The sequence below is a fragment of the Phyllostomus discolor genome, chromosome 4 (assembly GCF_004126475.2).
Source record: "Phyllostomus discolor isolate MPI-MPIP mPhyDis1 chromosome 4, mPhyDis1.pri.v3, whole genome shotgun sequence".
Classification (NCBI taxonomy): Eukaryota; Metazoa; Chordata; class Mammalia; order Chiroptera; family Phyllostomidae; genus Phyllostomus; species Phyllostomus discolor.
Window position 1 is genome coordinate 42,269,437 of NC_040906.2, and position 16,623 is coordinate 42,286,059.

Genomic DNA, 16,623 nt, shown 5'->3' on the forward strand with positions numbered 1-16,623 from the left:
AAAAAAGATTTTGTTTATTTATTTTTAAAGAGAGAGAAAGGGAGGGAGAAAAGGAGGGAGAAAAACATCAGTGTGTGGTTGCCTCTCATGTGGCCCCAACTGGGGACCTGGCCCGCAACCTGGGCATGTACCCTGACTGGGAATTGAACTGGCAACCTTTTAGTTTGCAGCCCGAGCTTAATCCACTGAGCTATACCAGCGAGGGCTAGATTATAAATTTTTGGATCAAAATGCAGTGTTAGTTTCTTCATAACTCCTCATAGTCAAATATATGTGACTGACATTCAGGGTCTTTTTGGTGAAAAACAAAAACCAATTAGGCTGTGTGACTTCTCATTCACTACTTAGGTAGAAACAGCATTTTCTAAGAATGAAATACCTTCTGTGTCTCTGCTTTAATCTTTACTGCCATCTGCTGGTGCCTAATGTTGTTTCTGATTAAAATCCTTCCGGGAAGTCTATCATAGGTACTTTAATAGAGAAAGAAACTATGAAGACAAAAATTATTTTAGAACATTCCCTTCAAAGGAATAGGTGTTTCTTGACAGGTAAAGTTACTTTAAGTGTACAATAAAAATTATTAATTTCTGAAAAAAGTTTCTGATATCTACTATAATACCCCCTAAGCATTATAAAAGTTGCTAATTAAACTTGTAGACCATCAGCTACAACTTTTAAAGCATAAAATAATTATAACTTCTAGCTAACAATTTTTATCATAATTACTGGAAAATTAATTTTAAAAATTAACAATATAGTACATTTCTGGTTTAATTAGCACATACATTTTACATGGATGTGCCATTCAAAGTTCTCCATAACAGGTCACTAAGAGAAAGACAACATTGTGTTTTTTAAAAAATATTTATTGAAAAATTTTATTATGGAAATTAAAAAAATAGAAAGGTATAATGATCTCTATTTTTCCACTATTCAGCTTCCATCCCTAACAAGATATAGCAAGTCTTATTTCAGTTGACAATGGCCTTCTGAAGTTTGCCAGATGGGGAGGGTGTTGAGGGTGGGGTGAAGAAAGGGAAGCACTTTTAGGGCTGGCTTCTGCAAACAGAGCAGAAAGCAAGAAGCCATGGCTTCTCTCCTCAGAAGATCATTGTGAATACAAGGGTGAGAAAAAAATAGGTTAACAGTTGTTCATATGGAAGAAATACAATCATTAATAAATAACAAACTATGAATAAGCTCAGAAACAAGAACAAACTATGTTTTGCATACTCACAATTGGAAACCTACCTTTTCTCACCCTCATTGGTGAGGAGGTGGAAATTTCTTATCATTTAGGTTTTTTTCTAAGTTTACATAAGGCACATCAACTAAATAAATTTTAAAATTTACTTAGTCTTTGTAGTAAGATAGGAATTTTCTGCATTTTGAATTTATTATTATAGTTCATATATATTAAATTACCTTTCTAAAGCCCTAATAGGGTGATTTAAATTTAGGCCTTTTGATATACCATATAATTGAGTCTTGTGTTCTCTGGTGACTTATCTGAGAGAGAATGAATTGCTGAGGTACTTAAATTTTTTTCATTTTTCAACTACAGTGGACATGCAATTTTATATTGGTTTCAAGTGTTCAACATAGTGATTGGACATTTATATAACTTACATAGTTATTACAGTCTTGTTGACTGTATACCCTATGCCATACTTGACACCCCATGACTATTTTTTTAAACGACATTTCATTTATTTTTAGAGAGAGGAAAAGGGAAGGAGACAGAGCAGAAGAGAAACATTGTTGTGGGAGAGAGGAAGAGTTGCCTCACACTCCCCCAACTGAAGTCCTGGTCCACAACCCAGGGACCAGGACTTGACTGGGAATCGAACCAGTAACCTTAAGGTTCTCAGGATGGTGCTCAATCTACTGAGCCACACCAGCCAGGGCTTATGACTGTTTTTTATAACCCTCAATTTGTACATCTTAATTCCTTCCCCTTTTTTACCCAATCTCCCCAAAATCTTCCCTATCTGGTAGCCATCAAAATGTTCTCTGTTTCTGAGTTTCATTTTTATCATTTATTTTGCTTCTTAGATTCCACATATAAGTAAAATCATATGGTATTTGTATTTATCTGACTTATTTCACTTAGCATAATACCCTCTATGTCCATACATATTGTTTCAAATGGCAAGATTTCATTTTTTATTGCTGAGTAACATTCCATTATATATTATACATATTGTAAAGATGATGTGGTGGTGTGTGTGTGTGTACACCACTGAAACTTCTTTATCCATTCATCTATCAGTAGACACCTAGATTGCTTCCATATCTTGGCTAGTAAATAAATAATGCTGCGACGATTATAGGGGTGCATATATCTTTTTTTGAATTGGTGGTTTTGATTTCTTTGGATAAATATCTTGAAGTGGAATTGCTAGCTGATCTGTTAGTTTTATTCATAATTTTTTTTAAGAATCTCCATACTGTTTTCCAACTTGGCTGCACCAGTTTACAATCGCATTAACAGTGCAACCCTTTTCTTCACATTCTCCCCTAAACTTATTCTTTGTTGTCTTTTTAAAAATAGCCCTTCTGACAGGTGTGAAACATCTCACTGTGGTTTTGTTTTGCATTTCTCTGGTAATCTGTGATGATAACATCTTTTCATGTGTCTTTTGGCTACCTTTATGTTCTTTTTGGTGAAATTTCTATTCAGGTTCTCTGCCTGTTTTTAAAATCAAATTGTTTATATGATGTTGGGTTCTTAGAGTTCTCTATATATTTTGGTATTAACCCCTTATTGGGTAAATCATTTGACAATATCTTCTCTCATTCTATAGGTTGCCCTTTTATTTTGTTGATGGTTTCTTTTTTAGTGCAAAAGCTTTTTAGTTTGAGGTGATCCAATTTATTTTTGCTTTTGCTGCCTTTGCCTTAAGAGACATATATAAAATATTGCTAAATGTCAGAGTTTATTGCTTATGTTTTCTTCTAAGAGTTTTATGGTTTCACATCTCACATTTAAGTCTTTAATCCATTTTGAGTTTACTTTTGTCATAGTATAAGGTAGTGGTTGAGTTTCATTCTATAACATGTAGCCGTCCAGTTTTCCCAACACCGTTTATTGAAGAGACTCTCCTCTCTCCATTTTATATTCTTGACTCCTTTGTCAAAAATTGACCATATCTGTGTGGACTTATTTCTGGGATTCCTATTCTGTTCCTCTGTTCTGTGTGTGCTTTTATGCCTGTACTATTCTGTGTTGATTACTACAGCTTTATAATAAAGTTTGAAATAAGGGAATGTGATGTGTCCAGTTATGTTCTTTCTCACGATTGTTTTGGCTATTTGGAATTTTGTGGTTCCATACAAATTTTAGGATTGTTCTAATTGTGTTGAAAAAGCCATGGGAATTTTGATGGGGAGTGCATTTAATCTATAGGTGTCTTTGCTTATATAAACATTTTAGCAGTATATTTCTTCTAATCACATGACCATGGAGCATCTCTCCATTTATTTGTGTCTTTCTAACTTCTTTCATCAATGTCTTACAGTTTCCAGTGTGCAGGTCTTTCACCTCCTTGGTAAAAACTATTCCTAGGTATTTTTGATGTAACTGTAATGATTTTGTGTTCTTAATTTCTCTTTCTGGTACTTTGATACTACCATATAGAATCAACAGATTTTTGTATACTGTATCATGCAACTTTACTTTGTTAAACAGTTTTTCAGTGCAGTCTTCAGGGTTTTCTATATATGTCATGCCATCTGCAAATAGAAAAATTTTGCTTTTGTTTTGGATGCTATTTATTTGCTTTTCTCGCCTAATTGTGGTTAGGGTTTCTAGTGCTATGCTGAATAAAAGTGATGAGTGGGCATTCTTGTCTTTGTTCTAATCTTAGAAGAAAAGCTTTTGTCTGTCACCACTGAGTATGATGCTAGCCGTGGGCTTGTCATATATGGCCTTTATTATGCAGAAGTATGTTCCTTCTATACCAACTTTGTGGAGGGTTATAGTGAATGGATATTGATTTTTGTCTAATGCTTTTTCTGCGTCTATTGGGATGCTCACATGATTTCTATTCTGCATTTTGTTAATGTGATGTATCCTGTTGATTTTGTAGATTTTGAACTATTCTTGCATCCCTGAAATAAATTCCACTTAATCATGGTGCATGATCTTTTGAGTATTAATAGTTTGATGATAATTTATTGAAGATTTTTGCTTCTGTATTCAGCCTGATCTTCACCTGTAATTTTTTCCCTTTTCTTCCCCTTCCTTCCCTTCCTGACCTTTGGTTTTAGTATCAGAGTAATGCTGGCCTCCTAAAATGAATTTGGAAGTGTTTCTGCCTCTTGTATTTTTGGGAAGAGTTTGAGGATTGATATTAATTCTTCTGTAATACTTTGGTAGAACTTAACAGTTTATCTGGTTTTAGACTTTTGCTTATTGTTAGGTTTTGATGACTAGTTCAGTCTCCTTACTAGTAATGTGTCTGTTCAGACTTTTTCTCTCTTCATTGTTCAATTTGGTAGGTTGTATGTTTCTAGGAACTTGTTTCCATTTCTTCTTGGTGATATAATTTGTTGACATGTAGTTACTGACAATAGTCTCTTTGATCACTTCTAATTTTATTTGAGTCCTATCTCTATTTCCTCTGATACTGTTATTTCCTTTCTTTTACTAACTTTGGGCTTCATTTGTCCTTTACCTTGTTTCTTGAGGTATATAGTTCAGTTGTTTGAGATTTTTTCTCAATATAGGCTTTTTATTGTTATAAATTTCCATCTTAGAACTGCTTTTACTGCAACCTGTAAGTTTTGGTATATTTCAGTTTTTCTTTCTTAAAATCTTTTCTTTTTTGACCTGTTGATCATTCAGTAGCATGTTGTTTAATCTCCACATATGTGATTTTTCTGGTCTTCTTTTTGTAATTGATTTCTACTCTCTTATCATTATGGTCAGAAAACATGCTTGATATTTCAAAACTGAAATTTATTAACTTGTTTTGTTGCCTAACATGTATTTTGGACACCCCCAACTCCTCCCACCCCCGTGCACTTGAGAAGAATGTGTATTCTGCTGCTTTTGGATGCAATATTTTGTGTTGTTAAGCCATCTGGTCTAACATGTAATTTAAATCTAATGTTTTCTTACTGAACTTCTTGATAACCTGTCCATTGATGGAAATGGGGACCCTGTTGTACTGCTAAGTTTGTTAATATTTGCTTTATATATTTAGGTGCTCCTATGTTTGGTCCCTAAATATTTTATAAATGTTATGTCCTCTTGTTGAATGACTTTATCATTATGTAATAATCTCCTTTGTCACTTATTATTGCTTTTGCCTTAAAGTCTATTTTGTCTGATGTAAGCATAGCTATCCCAGCTTTCTTTTGGTTTCCACTTGTGTGGAATATCTTTTTCTCTCCCTTTAGTTTGAGCCTATGTGCACGCTTGAAGCTGAAGTGAGTTTTTGTGGGCAGCATATAGTTTGGCCTTTATTATTATTATTGCTATTCTTTCCAATTGAAGAACTCAATTCATTTACATTTAGATTAATTATTGACACTTAAGCTCTTACTAATATGAACTCTTAATTGTTCTCTGGTTGTTTTGTAGCTCCCTTTTCTTCCTCTCCTTGCTTTGCTTTGTGTGTTGGTAATTACCTGTAGTGATATGGTCTGATTCCTTTCTCTACCTTTGTGAGTATACTACAGATGTTTGCCTTGTGGTTACCACAAGGCTTCCATAAAACATATTTCAGATATAAGTCTATTTTATGCTGGTAATTTAACTTTAGTTGTCTTAAAACAACTCTATCCTTTACGCCCCTCTTTTATGTATTTAACACAATTTACATAATTTTGCCTTGTGTATCTATTAAAAATTATTGTATTTTTACTACTTTTGTCTTAACTTTCATACTAGACTTACAAATGATTTACCCACCAGTGTAAATTAGAGTATTCTGAATCTAACCATACATTGCTGATGTAAAAAAACATCCAAACCTGTAAACAATAAAAAAAAAAAACCCTCACCCAAGGACATTTTTTCATTGCTTTTAGAAACAGAGGGAGGGAGAGGGAGAGAGAGATATGTGAGAGAAAAACATTGGTCGCCTCCCTGCATGTGCCCTGACTGGGGTTCGAACCTGCAGCCTTTCTGTATATGAACCATGCTACAACCAACTGGGCCACACTGGCCAAGGCCAAACCTATAAAGAATTTTTGTGAGACTCTGAGCCAAAATGATGACATTGACAAGAAGCAATCTCAAATGCTCCAGAGAATGACAATTTTGCATTTTTTCTATGCACTTAAAATTGAGGAGGGAACACAGGAGGATTACATGATGGTGGAAGAAAGCAAGGCTGGTACTGGATTACAGGACAGTTAAAGAGATCACGTGCTCTCTGAGGGTGGTGACATTTATATCAAAGGTGTGTTAACCTAGGTGCACATGAACAATGGACAGGGATAGTGTAAGGCAGGGATCAACTTTATATTAAAAAATTTATATGCCCCGGGTATGACTATTCACTATGACCTGCTTAAAAATTTATGGTCAGATCACCCTGTGAGGTTACCTTCTGGAGAACCCTTTTTTCATTCCCAGTATTAACCTTTACCTGTAATATTTACACTTTGTTTTCTTGTTACTAATTAATGCTCTTTAGTTTCAGCTTAAAGAAGTCTCATGTTCCTTGTACATAAAGGTTGTCTTTCTCTTGCTGCATTTAAGATTCTCTCCTTGTCATAAACTTTTGACAATTTAATTATGTCTTCTTGTTTCTCTTTAGATTCATCTTCTTTGGCACTCTATGGGCTTCTCTGCTCTAGATATCTGCTTCTTTTTCCAGGCTAGGGAATTTTACAGCCATTATTTCTTCAAATAAGATTATGCCTCTTTCTGTGTGCAACCTATTTAATGCAAATACCGTCTGCTTGATAATGTCCTATACACACTCTTCACTTTTTTCCTTTTGGTTATTCTGATTGGATGAATTCCTGTGAGTTCGCTAATCCTTTTTTTCCTGCTTCATCTAGTACTTTACTGGGTCCTCTCTCAGATTTTTCAGTTACTGTATTCTTCACCTCTGTGTTTAGTACATTCTTATCATTTCTATTGCTGTGGCAAATTTTACTTTGCTCATGCGCTGTGAGACCTGATCTTGGTGAGCATCTCCATGACTATATTTCCATTAAGGCCTTTTTCTGAGTTTTAGCTTTAAATTTTTATCAATTTTTATTTGGAACATATACCTGTTTCTTTTTTTTCCCTTGACTGTGTTGGTTTCTATGGATTGCATACAACAGCCACTTCTCTGTCTGAAAGGAGTGGTGTAGGAGATAAACTTCATTTTTCAGTCTACCGTAGTTCTTGGCTACCTCTGAAACCTTTGTGATGGTCTAAAGAAGCACTTTTTGTTCTTAGTTGGCTCCCGGTAGGTGAGGGAGTGCCAAAACCTGTCATTGTCCCAAAGGGGAGGAGCTCAATCAGCACTTAGGTACTAGCTGACTGGAAGGCATACCCTCAGGCAGCAGCTTTAAAAGTATGCAAATACCACTGCTGGAGGAAGAGTGGGAGCTCAGTTTTGAGCTGCCTTTTTATTTGTTGCAGTCCTGTGAGACCAGCAAATATAATTCCAGTTGGTTACCAGGTGATCAAACCCGTGTGGCAGTCACCGAAGCTGGGATGCTAGATGTCTGCAAAACCTTTTCTGGAAAGTACAGCAGCCTCAAGTGAGGCAGAGGGACAACACAGAGTGCTAGCCTCTGTTCCTGGGAAGTACTGCAGTCAGATTCTAGATGTGTTAAATTAGAAGCCAAACCCTCAAGCTGAAGCCTTTAAGATTGCCAATAGGCCCCTCACACGGAAACACTGGGTGCATTTCAGTATGCTGCCTTTGCCCTGGGCGTAGGGGTGGGGGATGGGGTAAGCCAGGATGAGTCCTTGTAAGCCTGTTGACAATTAAAGCTTGTCAGTCTCATGGACACAGGTCCTGCTGCCTTTTAAAGCTGAGGGGCCTGCCTGTTAGGTCAAAGTCTTAAAAGTCAGGACACCAGAAATAAGATCCAAACCTTTTGCTCCTCTGAGAAATTGGAAGTTGAATTTTGTTCTAGTTGTGCCACTGCACCAGAGGTGGGGTTTAATGAAGAATCGTTTCTCTGTCTCTCCTACCTAGTTCATTGTGAGGATTTTACTGCTCACCTGATGTGTACAGGTCCCACAGCTAGTTTCTGGATTTCCTTCAGAGAGAACTGTTCTGTACGGGGCTACAGATTTTGTGTGTTCATGAGAGGAGGTGAGTGCAGGGACTTCCTGTGTTGCCATCTTGTACTGGAACCTATTCATTCTTTACAGGGGGAAGGACATTAGCACAGATCTTTCTGAATGATTACTACATAACATTCAGAACAGCAGGCTACTAAATAATATAGTCCTGGATTCATCAGTAATATGAGCCCGTTTGGTATCATCTTCAGCCATAATTTTGGTTGGTTACCACTTTTTAAGTACATTGAACAAGAGGGTTGGGGACAGGATGAGGGCATAAACACCCTTCGACATAAAAATAAATGACGTGAGCCCCAACATTTTTTACATATGATCAATAACACATTTATACTTAAGCTTGGTGGCTGACCTAAGTTCTTGTCATTACTTACTCATTTTGAAAACAAGTTTATTCAGAAGTATTAGGGTATATTTAAGTTTTGGTCTATGAGTATGTACTACCAGGAATATTATTTCTTTTTCCTTTTCAGAATCAATTTTTTCCTTTAAGCATTATAGAAAGTTTAATATGCATTTGGTTAATTGAAGCTTTGTATTATTTCTTAACTCTTATGATGGGCTGAATATATGTATAATTTAAGACATTTATCTGACTTTGTTCATACATATAAGGATTAAAACTAATTACTGTACAAAAATTCTGTTAAAAGGGTTTGAAAAAATATTACTTCCTCATTAAAAATTTTCCCATACTAAGTAGCTCTGTAACTGTGTCTAATGGGAAACAATGTAGTAACTCCTTTTGGATGAATGTACTTCAAAGAAAATTTCTGCTTTGCATACTGTCATAAAACAAAAAAAACAATTTAAAGAAAACTTTTACAATATCAGTCATTATACAATAATTATTTCATTTTATTTTTACTTCATCTTAATCATATACTTTAAGTAAAAAAGATAGGAAAGATGTTCAATAAAAACTGGGAAACTGAGATAGGCAAGCATGATTAATGCCAGAAACAGAAATTCCAAATGGTTTCACACAATCAAATGCATCTGATTTTCACACCCAGCTGCCCGACAACATGCACCCTGCTCTGCTAGAGACGTGCCGTGTCACCTGAGGCCACCCTCACACACAACGGTGCTGAGAGGGATGTGGCACTCTTGGAGGTGCTCCACTGCACTACTGCGGCCGTTAAAACCTTTAATTCTGTCAGCCGTTTTTTAATTACCCAACGACGCTGACACGATTGAATAGCCTCTTGATATGTATTACTAATATGATACACAGTACTTAACATGACTCCCAGGCAGCACTGGCCTCCAAGCTGATTCCACAGGTATGTACTGAGGCCAAATTATAGGATATATAATTTTACTACTTTATGTACTGCTTAAGATGTTTTTCAATTAAATTTGGAATTACAGGCAGTAGTATACAGTCACTTATATACTTGTTTATGGATTCAGGGTCAGAACTGTGAGTGACATAAACTTGGGAGATGGGGCCGATGCCTTCACGTCCATCTGTACTCTCCTCAGTGTCCAGCACACTGGTGTTCCTGTAGCTGGTACAGTAACTCAGTCAGTATTTACGAGGACTTCCTCAGGCATTCCATTTTTGGATTCTTATAGAAACAAGCTAATTTAAAGAATTTTCTAGGCTTTGAAAATTTAATAAATAAAAGGCACTTGCCATTACTGATCATAATTCAATAAGGTTAAATTAAGGCTCAAAGTGGCAATTCTTCTGTATGTGCCTACATGTGTAAAATGAAATCTAAGATAAGGAGGTAAGAAATACACTAAAAACAATATGGGAGAGACTGTAAAGTACGGGGTTACACTTGAAAATAAAAAATCTATTACTTTTTCTATAAATTGTAATTGTAAATATTTATAAGGAAACATTAGGGAAGGAGGTAAAGTGGTATTAAAAAAATAAAAACTTCCAATATAATAAAGCATAATCCTAAAAGGTTTTTGGGAAAACTGAATATTTTTTTAAATTTACAGACCTCTTTAGAGTTATGCTGGGGTTTTTACCATCCCATACACCCTAAATTATATCTAACAATGCTTTGTTAAAAGGCAAGGAAACAATATTTGGACTGAGTCTGAATGACTCAGAAACTAAAAGGTCTCATCTTTAGATTTATATACTTAATTTTCTTAGAAAAATAACTTGTTATTGTGCCAATATTTATCTGAACATGGCAGCCTCCAACAGTAAATTAACAATCGGAATGACTGCAGTATCATCGTGACTTATAGTGAAATAAAACTGCAAAGTTCTTTTTCCTATTTGAATAATGAAGAGATTAGTCAAGACTAAAACACAACTACGAATAAAAGGCAAATGTAAACAAAAGGTATACATCAAAAGAGTCCAGAAGGCAAAACCATAAATATTAGAAAGAAGCTTCAAAGTTACTTATTATCACAGGGAAAACTTTTATGAAAAACACTTAGAAAATAAATTAAGACAAATCTTTAAAATATAGAACTCTAAATACTTGATATATTTGGGATACTCTACAGTGTTCTGTTAATTGCTATACATATTTTTTTCCACAGATATTTCTGAATGCTGTGGTAATCTATAGAGTTTGTTTACTTACTGTAAAAATTTTTTCTCTATTGTGAAAAATTAAAATCAATTATTCAACCTTTAAGTAAGGGAAGAAAATGAAGATATCTTCACTATAATATATCATGAAAATAGGATATCAATTTATTTTGCCACATCATGTTTTTTAAAGGAAATATATGATTAGAGAATCAATTTTAAAGAATTGCTAGAAGAACAGGTGACGGAAAACCAAGTTCTCCCTTTTCAGATGAGTCACAATGCTTTAAGTGATGAAGTTCACACTGTACCACTTTGGCACGTACTAGCAGAGGCTCCTGTTCAAGCCAGCCGGCCCAAACACCATCTCCAGTAGTCAGCAACCTATGGCCTGAGGACTGCATGTGGCTTGTGGCCTTTTAGTGGATGGCCCTCAGCTAAGAATGGTTTCTACATTTTTCAAACGGTTGTAAAACAAAACAAAACAAAACAAAACAAAACAAAACAAAAACCAAACCAAACCAAACCAAAACAACCATATGTGACCAAGAACTGCATATGGTCCACAAAGCCTAAAATATTTATGATCGGACCCTTAGCAGAAAAGGCTTGCAGACCCTTCATTCATACCAATGTTGTATAGAATTTCGATGGTACAATTACATGTCCAATGTAACGTTCTTCTATTCCCACCACAAATGTAGTAACAGTCTAAAATGATGTCTTCTGATGTCACCACTTGTCAGAATTTCTTTTCATTTTTTCTTCATCTTCAATATTATTAAAGCTCGTCCTTCAATAATAATATAAAAGTAATTGAAAAAGAATCTTGAGTTTATAGTATTAAAACAAGACAAAATACAATATAAACTAACCAAAGTTTTACCTTCTCAAAACAATTACTTTCTGTTCTTATATAATGGATCACACACACAAAATGCACCTCACCAACCTATGACAACGTTCGAGACAAGGGTATCAGATGGTTTTTACTTGCCTGTGACAGACACGACCAATTACAGTTTTATGCTTTCAAGGTCATATTTTGATGTGTTCTTTAAGTAAATTTCAGTTAAGATATTCTGATTTATGAGTAAGTGTTTTCTATTCCAAATGTTTAACTTGAGATAAAAGCCACAATTTAAAAAATGAGTTGAAAAAAATACAGCTACACAAACTATCACAAAAACCATTTTTTGTTTACTGAAACCAAGAAAATAAAGATCCATAGTCTTTTCCCTAACTTTCAGATTTGGATAAAATATAATTCCAGAAGCCAGCCTGAAGGCTTTCTGTATCGGGACCTGCGATTCTAATGATTTCAGGCCCTTCCGGGGCTGTGCTGTTCTTTTGTCCTTGCACCTTGCAAGAAAGAATCCAAGAAACCTCCAGGTGATCTATCAAATTCTATTCAGAAAGCATTCACTGACTCTTTGGTCCGAGTCTGTGCTAGAATGACAGTGATTTAAAGACGACGAAAATAAACAGCTTTACAAAGAGCAGTGGGAAAAAGGTTGTATTACTTGATGGGTTAAATCTCAAGGTGAGGCCCAGGTGAACACAGGCTCCAATATATCCTGACTATACCAAGAACAGAAGACTATTTGTTATCCAAATGTGTCAAGAGGCTCCAGTATATTTATTACTACTAAGCCCATGCTTGACTTATATTTGAACAAAATTTAAGTAATTTCTGGCCACAGACATGATTTCTTCTTAAATGGCTTTACTTGTCCAAATTCCTAAGCATTTCTGTGTCTAGTGGTTATATTCTTGATTCTCATATTTTCCAAAGAAAACATTTCCAACTACTTACTGTTTTCTTGAAGCTTCATTTTACCTGTTTATTGATACATATATAAAACACAGGAAGAATAAGTTTAGCTGTTTGCCAAAGTCAGCTCTAGACTCAGTCCTTACCTTATTTCTCTTTCCATCTTTTTGGAGACTTTCCAATTTTTCATATATTAAGTTAGCAATCTCTTTTGCATCTCTGGAATCTATTTGCTCTCCCCAGGTATTTCTCTAAAATTAAAAACACTTTTCTTATAATTTTTTAAGTATTTAATTAAAACATGACATTTCCATCTAAGAAACTTGATTAAATAGTCCTTAAAGTTCCAGGTGTTCAAAACTGAAATTTCTTCGAGGAAATAATGCTCCAAAAGTACAGTTAACCCTTGTTTACCTGAAATAAATACTATGATACTGTTATGGGAACATGTGAATCAGTTCTTGGAAAAAGATGCATTGCTAACTCAAAATGCCTCACAACATCTAAGCTGTGTAAGAGGAGATGTGCCCAGAGGACTCACATCACATAGTTTAACACAACCACAGGCACAAACAAAACTGTGACTAACTGTAGCAATGGAAAGCGATGTGTATCCCTGGTTCTCAGCTGCTCACAGCAGGAAGGTGGCTAAAAAGCTGGGATAGGAATAGGTCAATGTACCCAACTCTTGCTTGTTTGGGATCTGCAGTCACTTGTTTCCTTCCTTGTGAAGGGAACCCCACATTTGTATGTTAGGATTTTGTTTCTTTGCAAAGCTGCCCACCTTGGTTTGTATTTCTGTTTATTCCAGTTGTTATTTTGCTTTGGCCCTCTCATCTGGCCTGGACTTCTGGATGCCACGCCTGTCTTTCAGTTTGGACTGGGATATTCTAGGTACTAATCTGTCCTCTGGATGGACTCCTCTAGACACATGGTAACATCATCTTCAAAGAGCTCCCTCAATGGCCTGATAATTTATTTCTGTGACTGCTCATTAGATTGATATTTCCCCAACATCATTTTATACAAAAAAGCCCATTTATCTTGCCAATTTCTCAGCTGCTCTGAGAACTGGGAAGTAGAGCTAGTCATGTCAAAGGAAGAAAGATTGAGGCTCAGGTTTAATCTCCTTTCCCCCCAGGTTATGTCTACCCTAGACTGTCTTAACATAGAGTGAGCCTCCTGGACTACTCAAAATCCTTTACTGCAAAATCTAGATGCCTCGCAATTCTAGATTTCTGAAATTCGTCATTCATTTCTTTATTTAGCTCTATTTCAAAATGTATTATAATTATCAACATGAGATCTTAATCTGATATTCTTTCTCAAAAAGTATATATTAAAATATTTGAAATTTACTTCATGTTTTACCAGAAAACATGAATACAGTACAAAGTAAATATTCTACTTTCAAAAATGTCATTCTTTTACTTGGGAAAATAGCAAAGGTCATGAGTACTCCCAGCTAGCAATCACACTGGCTGAACAGACAGATACTTGTGTATTAATAATCAGAGAAGTTATCCTCTGAATTTTAAGATCATTGGTAGATGTCTAGTTTTTTGTTGGGGGAAAAAATGTCATTGGCCCAAAAAAGGAATTATGACTGAACCAAGGGACCCTCACATTTACCTTGTGGTCTAAGCCACTAATAGTAATGTTCAGGTGCTAAGGCTAATGCAAAAGTATAATAGGATACTGTCTTTTCTTGTAAAAAATAATTCATTTTAAAGGTAATATATGTTAATTCTATAAAAGTAGGAAATACAAAACTGCATAGAAAGTAAGAACCTTGAATTCTATCACCCATAGAAAACCACTATTATTATTTTGGTATGTCATCTGAGTAATTTTGCTGTTCGTGAGCATAAAAATTTTAAGGTAATGGAGATTGGTATTAACAGTGGGACTGAAAAAACTTTTAAAATCACGCAGTATGTATGTAAAAAGACCTTATTTCAGTAATGTGCACTAAAATAATGACAAAGGGAGAAGAAACTACAGAAAAGCATTACTCAGACTAAAAAAAAAATCTTTAGTGCTCGGCCTGCTAAAGGAAAGGAACACAGAGGGAAAACCTGTACATACCTTTGCCGTTTCATAGGGATAAAACTTAACAGTTGGGTAGGCTCTGATACCAGCTTTCTGGCATATTTGAGCATAAGCCTGACAGTCTACTTTTCCAGCTTTCACTTTTCCTTTAATCATCTGAAAAAAGAAAAATATGGTTTACTATTCTCTTTGGCATAAAGTATTTTGGCAACCACAAAGCAAGGTGATAACTAAAATTTCCAATTTTTATAAACCTAAGGATTTGTTACTTAAAAAACAGTAACAAAAATAAGTAACAATAAAAATCTTATTTTATTCAATCAAAAAAGATTGCTTCTGAATAAGACTGCTTCCAAATTCTTACTGGCTCTTTACATTCCTATTTGTCCAGCACTACCTCTCCAAAAGCAAACTAACTCTCCTTTGCCTTACCAAGTAAACCGAGAAGCTTTACCCTAAATACCTCAACTTCTTCCTGGTAACCACACCTTGTCCGCTGTGGCACAAATATCTCCAGCTCTGTCTGCATTCATCTTGTAGAAGGCTGACTACTTCGGCTACACCCTCCAGTCTCCTCCCTGTCAGATCTCTCACTCTTTCTCTTTTTATTTTTTTATCTATGAATAATCACTTTACTGTTTTTTTAAATTCGAGTGGTTTTATATTTTTTAAAGTATATTGTATTGATTATGCTATTACAGTTGTCCCATTTTTTTCTTCCTTTTATTCTCCTCTACCCTGCACCCCTCCCCCCCACCAGCATTCTCCACCATTCACATCCATGGATCATACATATAAGTTCTTTGGCTTCTCCATTTCCTACACTATTCCTAACCTCCCCCTGCCTATTTTATACCTACCATGTATGCTTCTTATTCCCTGCACCTTTCCCCCATTTTCCCCGTCCCCTTCCCCCTCCCTGCTGATAACCCTCCATGTATCTACAGCCATACCACCCTGGATATGCCCAATCTCGCCTGATCTCAGAAGCTAAGCTGGGTCGGGCCTGGTTAGTACTTGGATGGGAGATCTGTCACGCTCTTTAGCTTATACAAATACGATAAAAAAGGATTCCTTCCTAACTGCAGGAAAAGGAAGTAGGGAACACGCAGACGAAGTGAAGCTTTTGGCTATTAAGGTTAGGTAGGTGATGTCATCAAAAGCAGAGAAGGTGTTAGCTAATTTTTAAAATAAAGAATAAAATCTACTGCAAAGATTAGAGTTACAAAAGTAAAATAGTTTTTAAAATTCAGAGGGAACATTTAAGAAATAAATATTTAAAATGTTTTAGCTAATTATTAAAACATAGATGTAACTACAACTTATTTTAGTAGCCAGACCAGACTCACCCTGGCCAAGAGCTCAAACTCGGGAGCAAAGTTTTGGCAAGGTCCACACCAAGGAGCATAGAAGTCAACTACCCAATGGTTTTTCCCTTGTAAGACTTTTTCATTGAAGGTCTGAGGTGTTAGATCTATGGACGCTTGCGGCAAAAATCTGTGGTGAGGAATTAATTATTTTTCATTATATAAAACCAAAGCAAACTTCCAAAATATAAAACTGGCAAAACTTTCTAAGTTAAAAATGACTTCAAAGGACAACAGTGTAACAAACCACAACCTTATTTTTGTGAATTCTAATTCTTTACTAAATATTTTAAAATGCTAGAATTTCAAGCAGCTCACAGCAAATTTAAGTACAGACATAAGAGGAAGGTCAATAGCATTACATCCATTTTATACAATAATGTATTTTAATTACTCACCCTAGGCCCCAGATTCTTAGGGAATAGGCATCCCTATTCCAACCATTGTAACTACTGCAAAAAAGAAGAAATATTAAGCTGTACATAGTAGTTTTCATTATTAGCTATGTTTAGAAAACAATCTCATTGTAGCAACTTAGAGATTAAGTATAGCCCAATGACTTTAGCATCTCTCTTCTCATATATAACTAGATACAAGCACTACTTACATGGCCTCCCAAATAATATTTTTCACTAGTCTTAATGTA

At 35.3% G+C, this 16,623-nt stretch overlaps 1 protein-coding gene across 3 annotated transcripts in view; it reads right to left on the minus strand.

Moving 5' to 3' along the window:
- Window positions 1–9,016: 9,016 nt before the first annotated feature.
- Window positions 9,017–16,623, minus strand: part of DNAJC10 (DnaJ heat shock protein family (Hsp40) member C10) — a 53,949-nt gene continuing 46,342 nt past the window's right edge. For all 3 annotated transcript variants that reach the window (XM_036023217.1, XM_028509149.2, XM_028509148.2), the window contains exons 19-23: window positions 16,376–16,429; window positions 15,960–16,107; window positions 14,647–14,766; window positions 12,705–12,809; window positions 9,017–11,577 (exon numbers count right to left, since the gene is read on the minus strand). In XM_036023217.1, coding sequence (XP_035879110.1) covers window positions 11,566–11,577; window positions 12,705–12,809; window positions 14,647–14,766; window positions 15,960–16,107; window positions 16,376–16,429 — 439 coding nt within the window. In that variant the 3' untranslated portion in view covers window positions 9,017–11,565. The remainder of the gene's footprint in view (window positions 11,578–12,704; window positions 12,810–14,646; window positions 14,767–15,959; window positions 16,108–16,375; window positions 16,430–16,623) is intronic.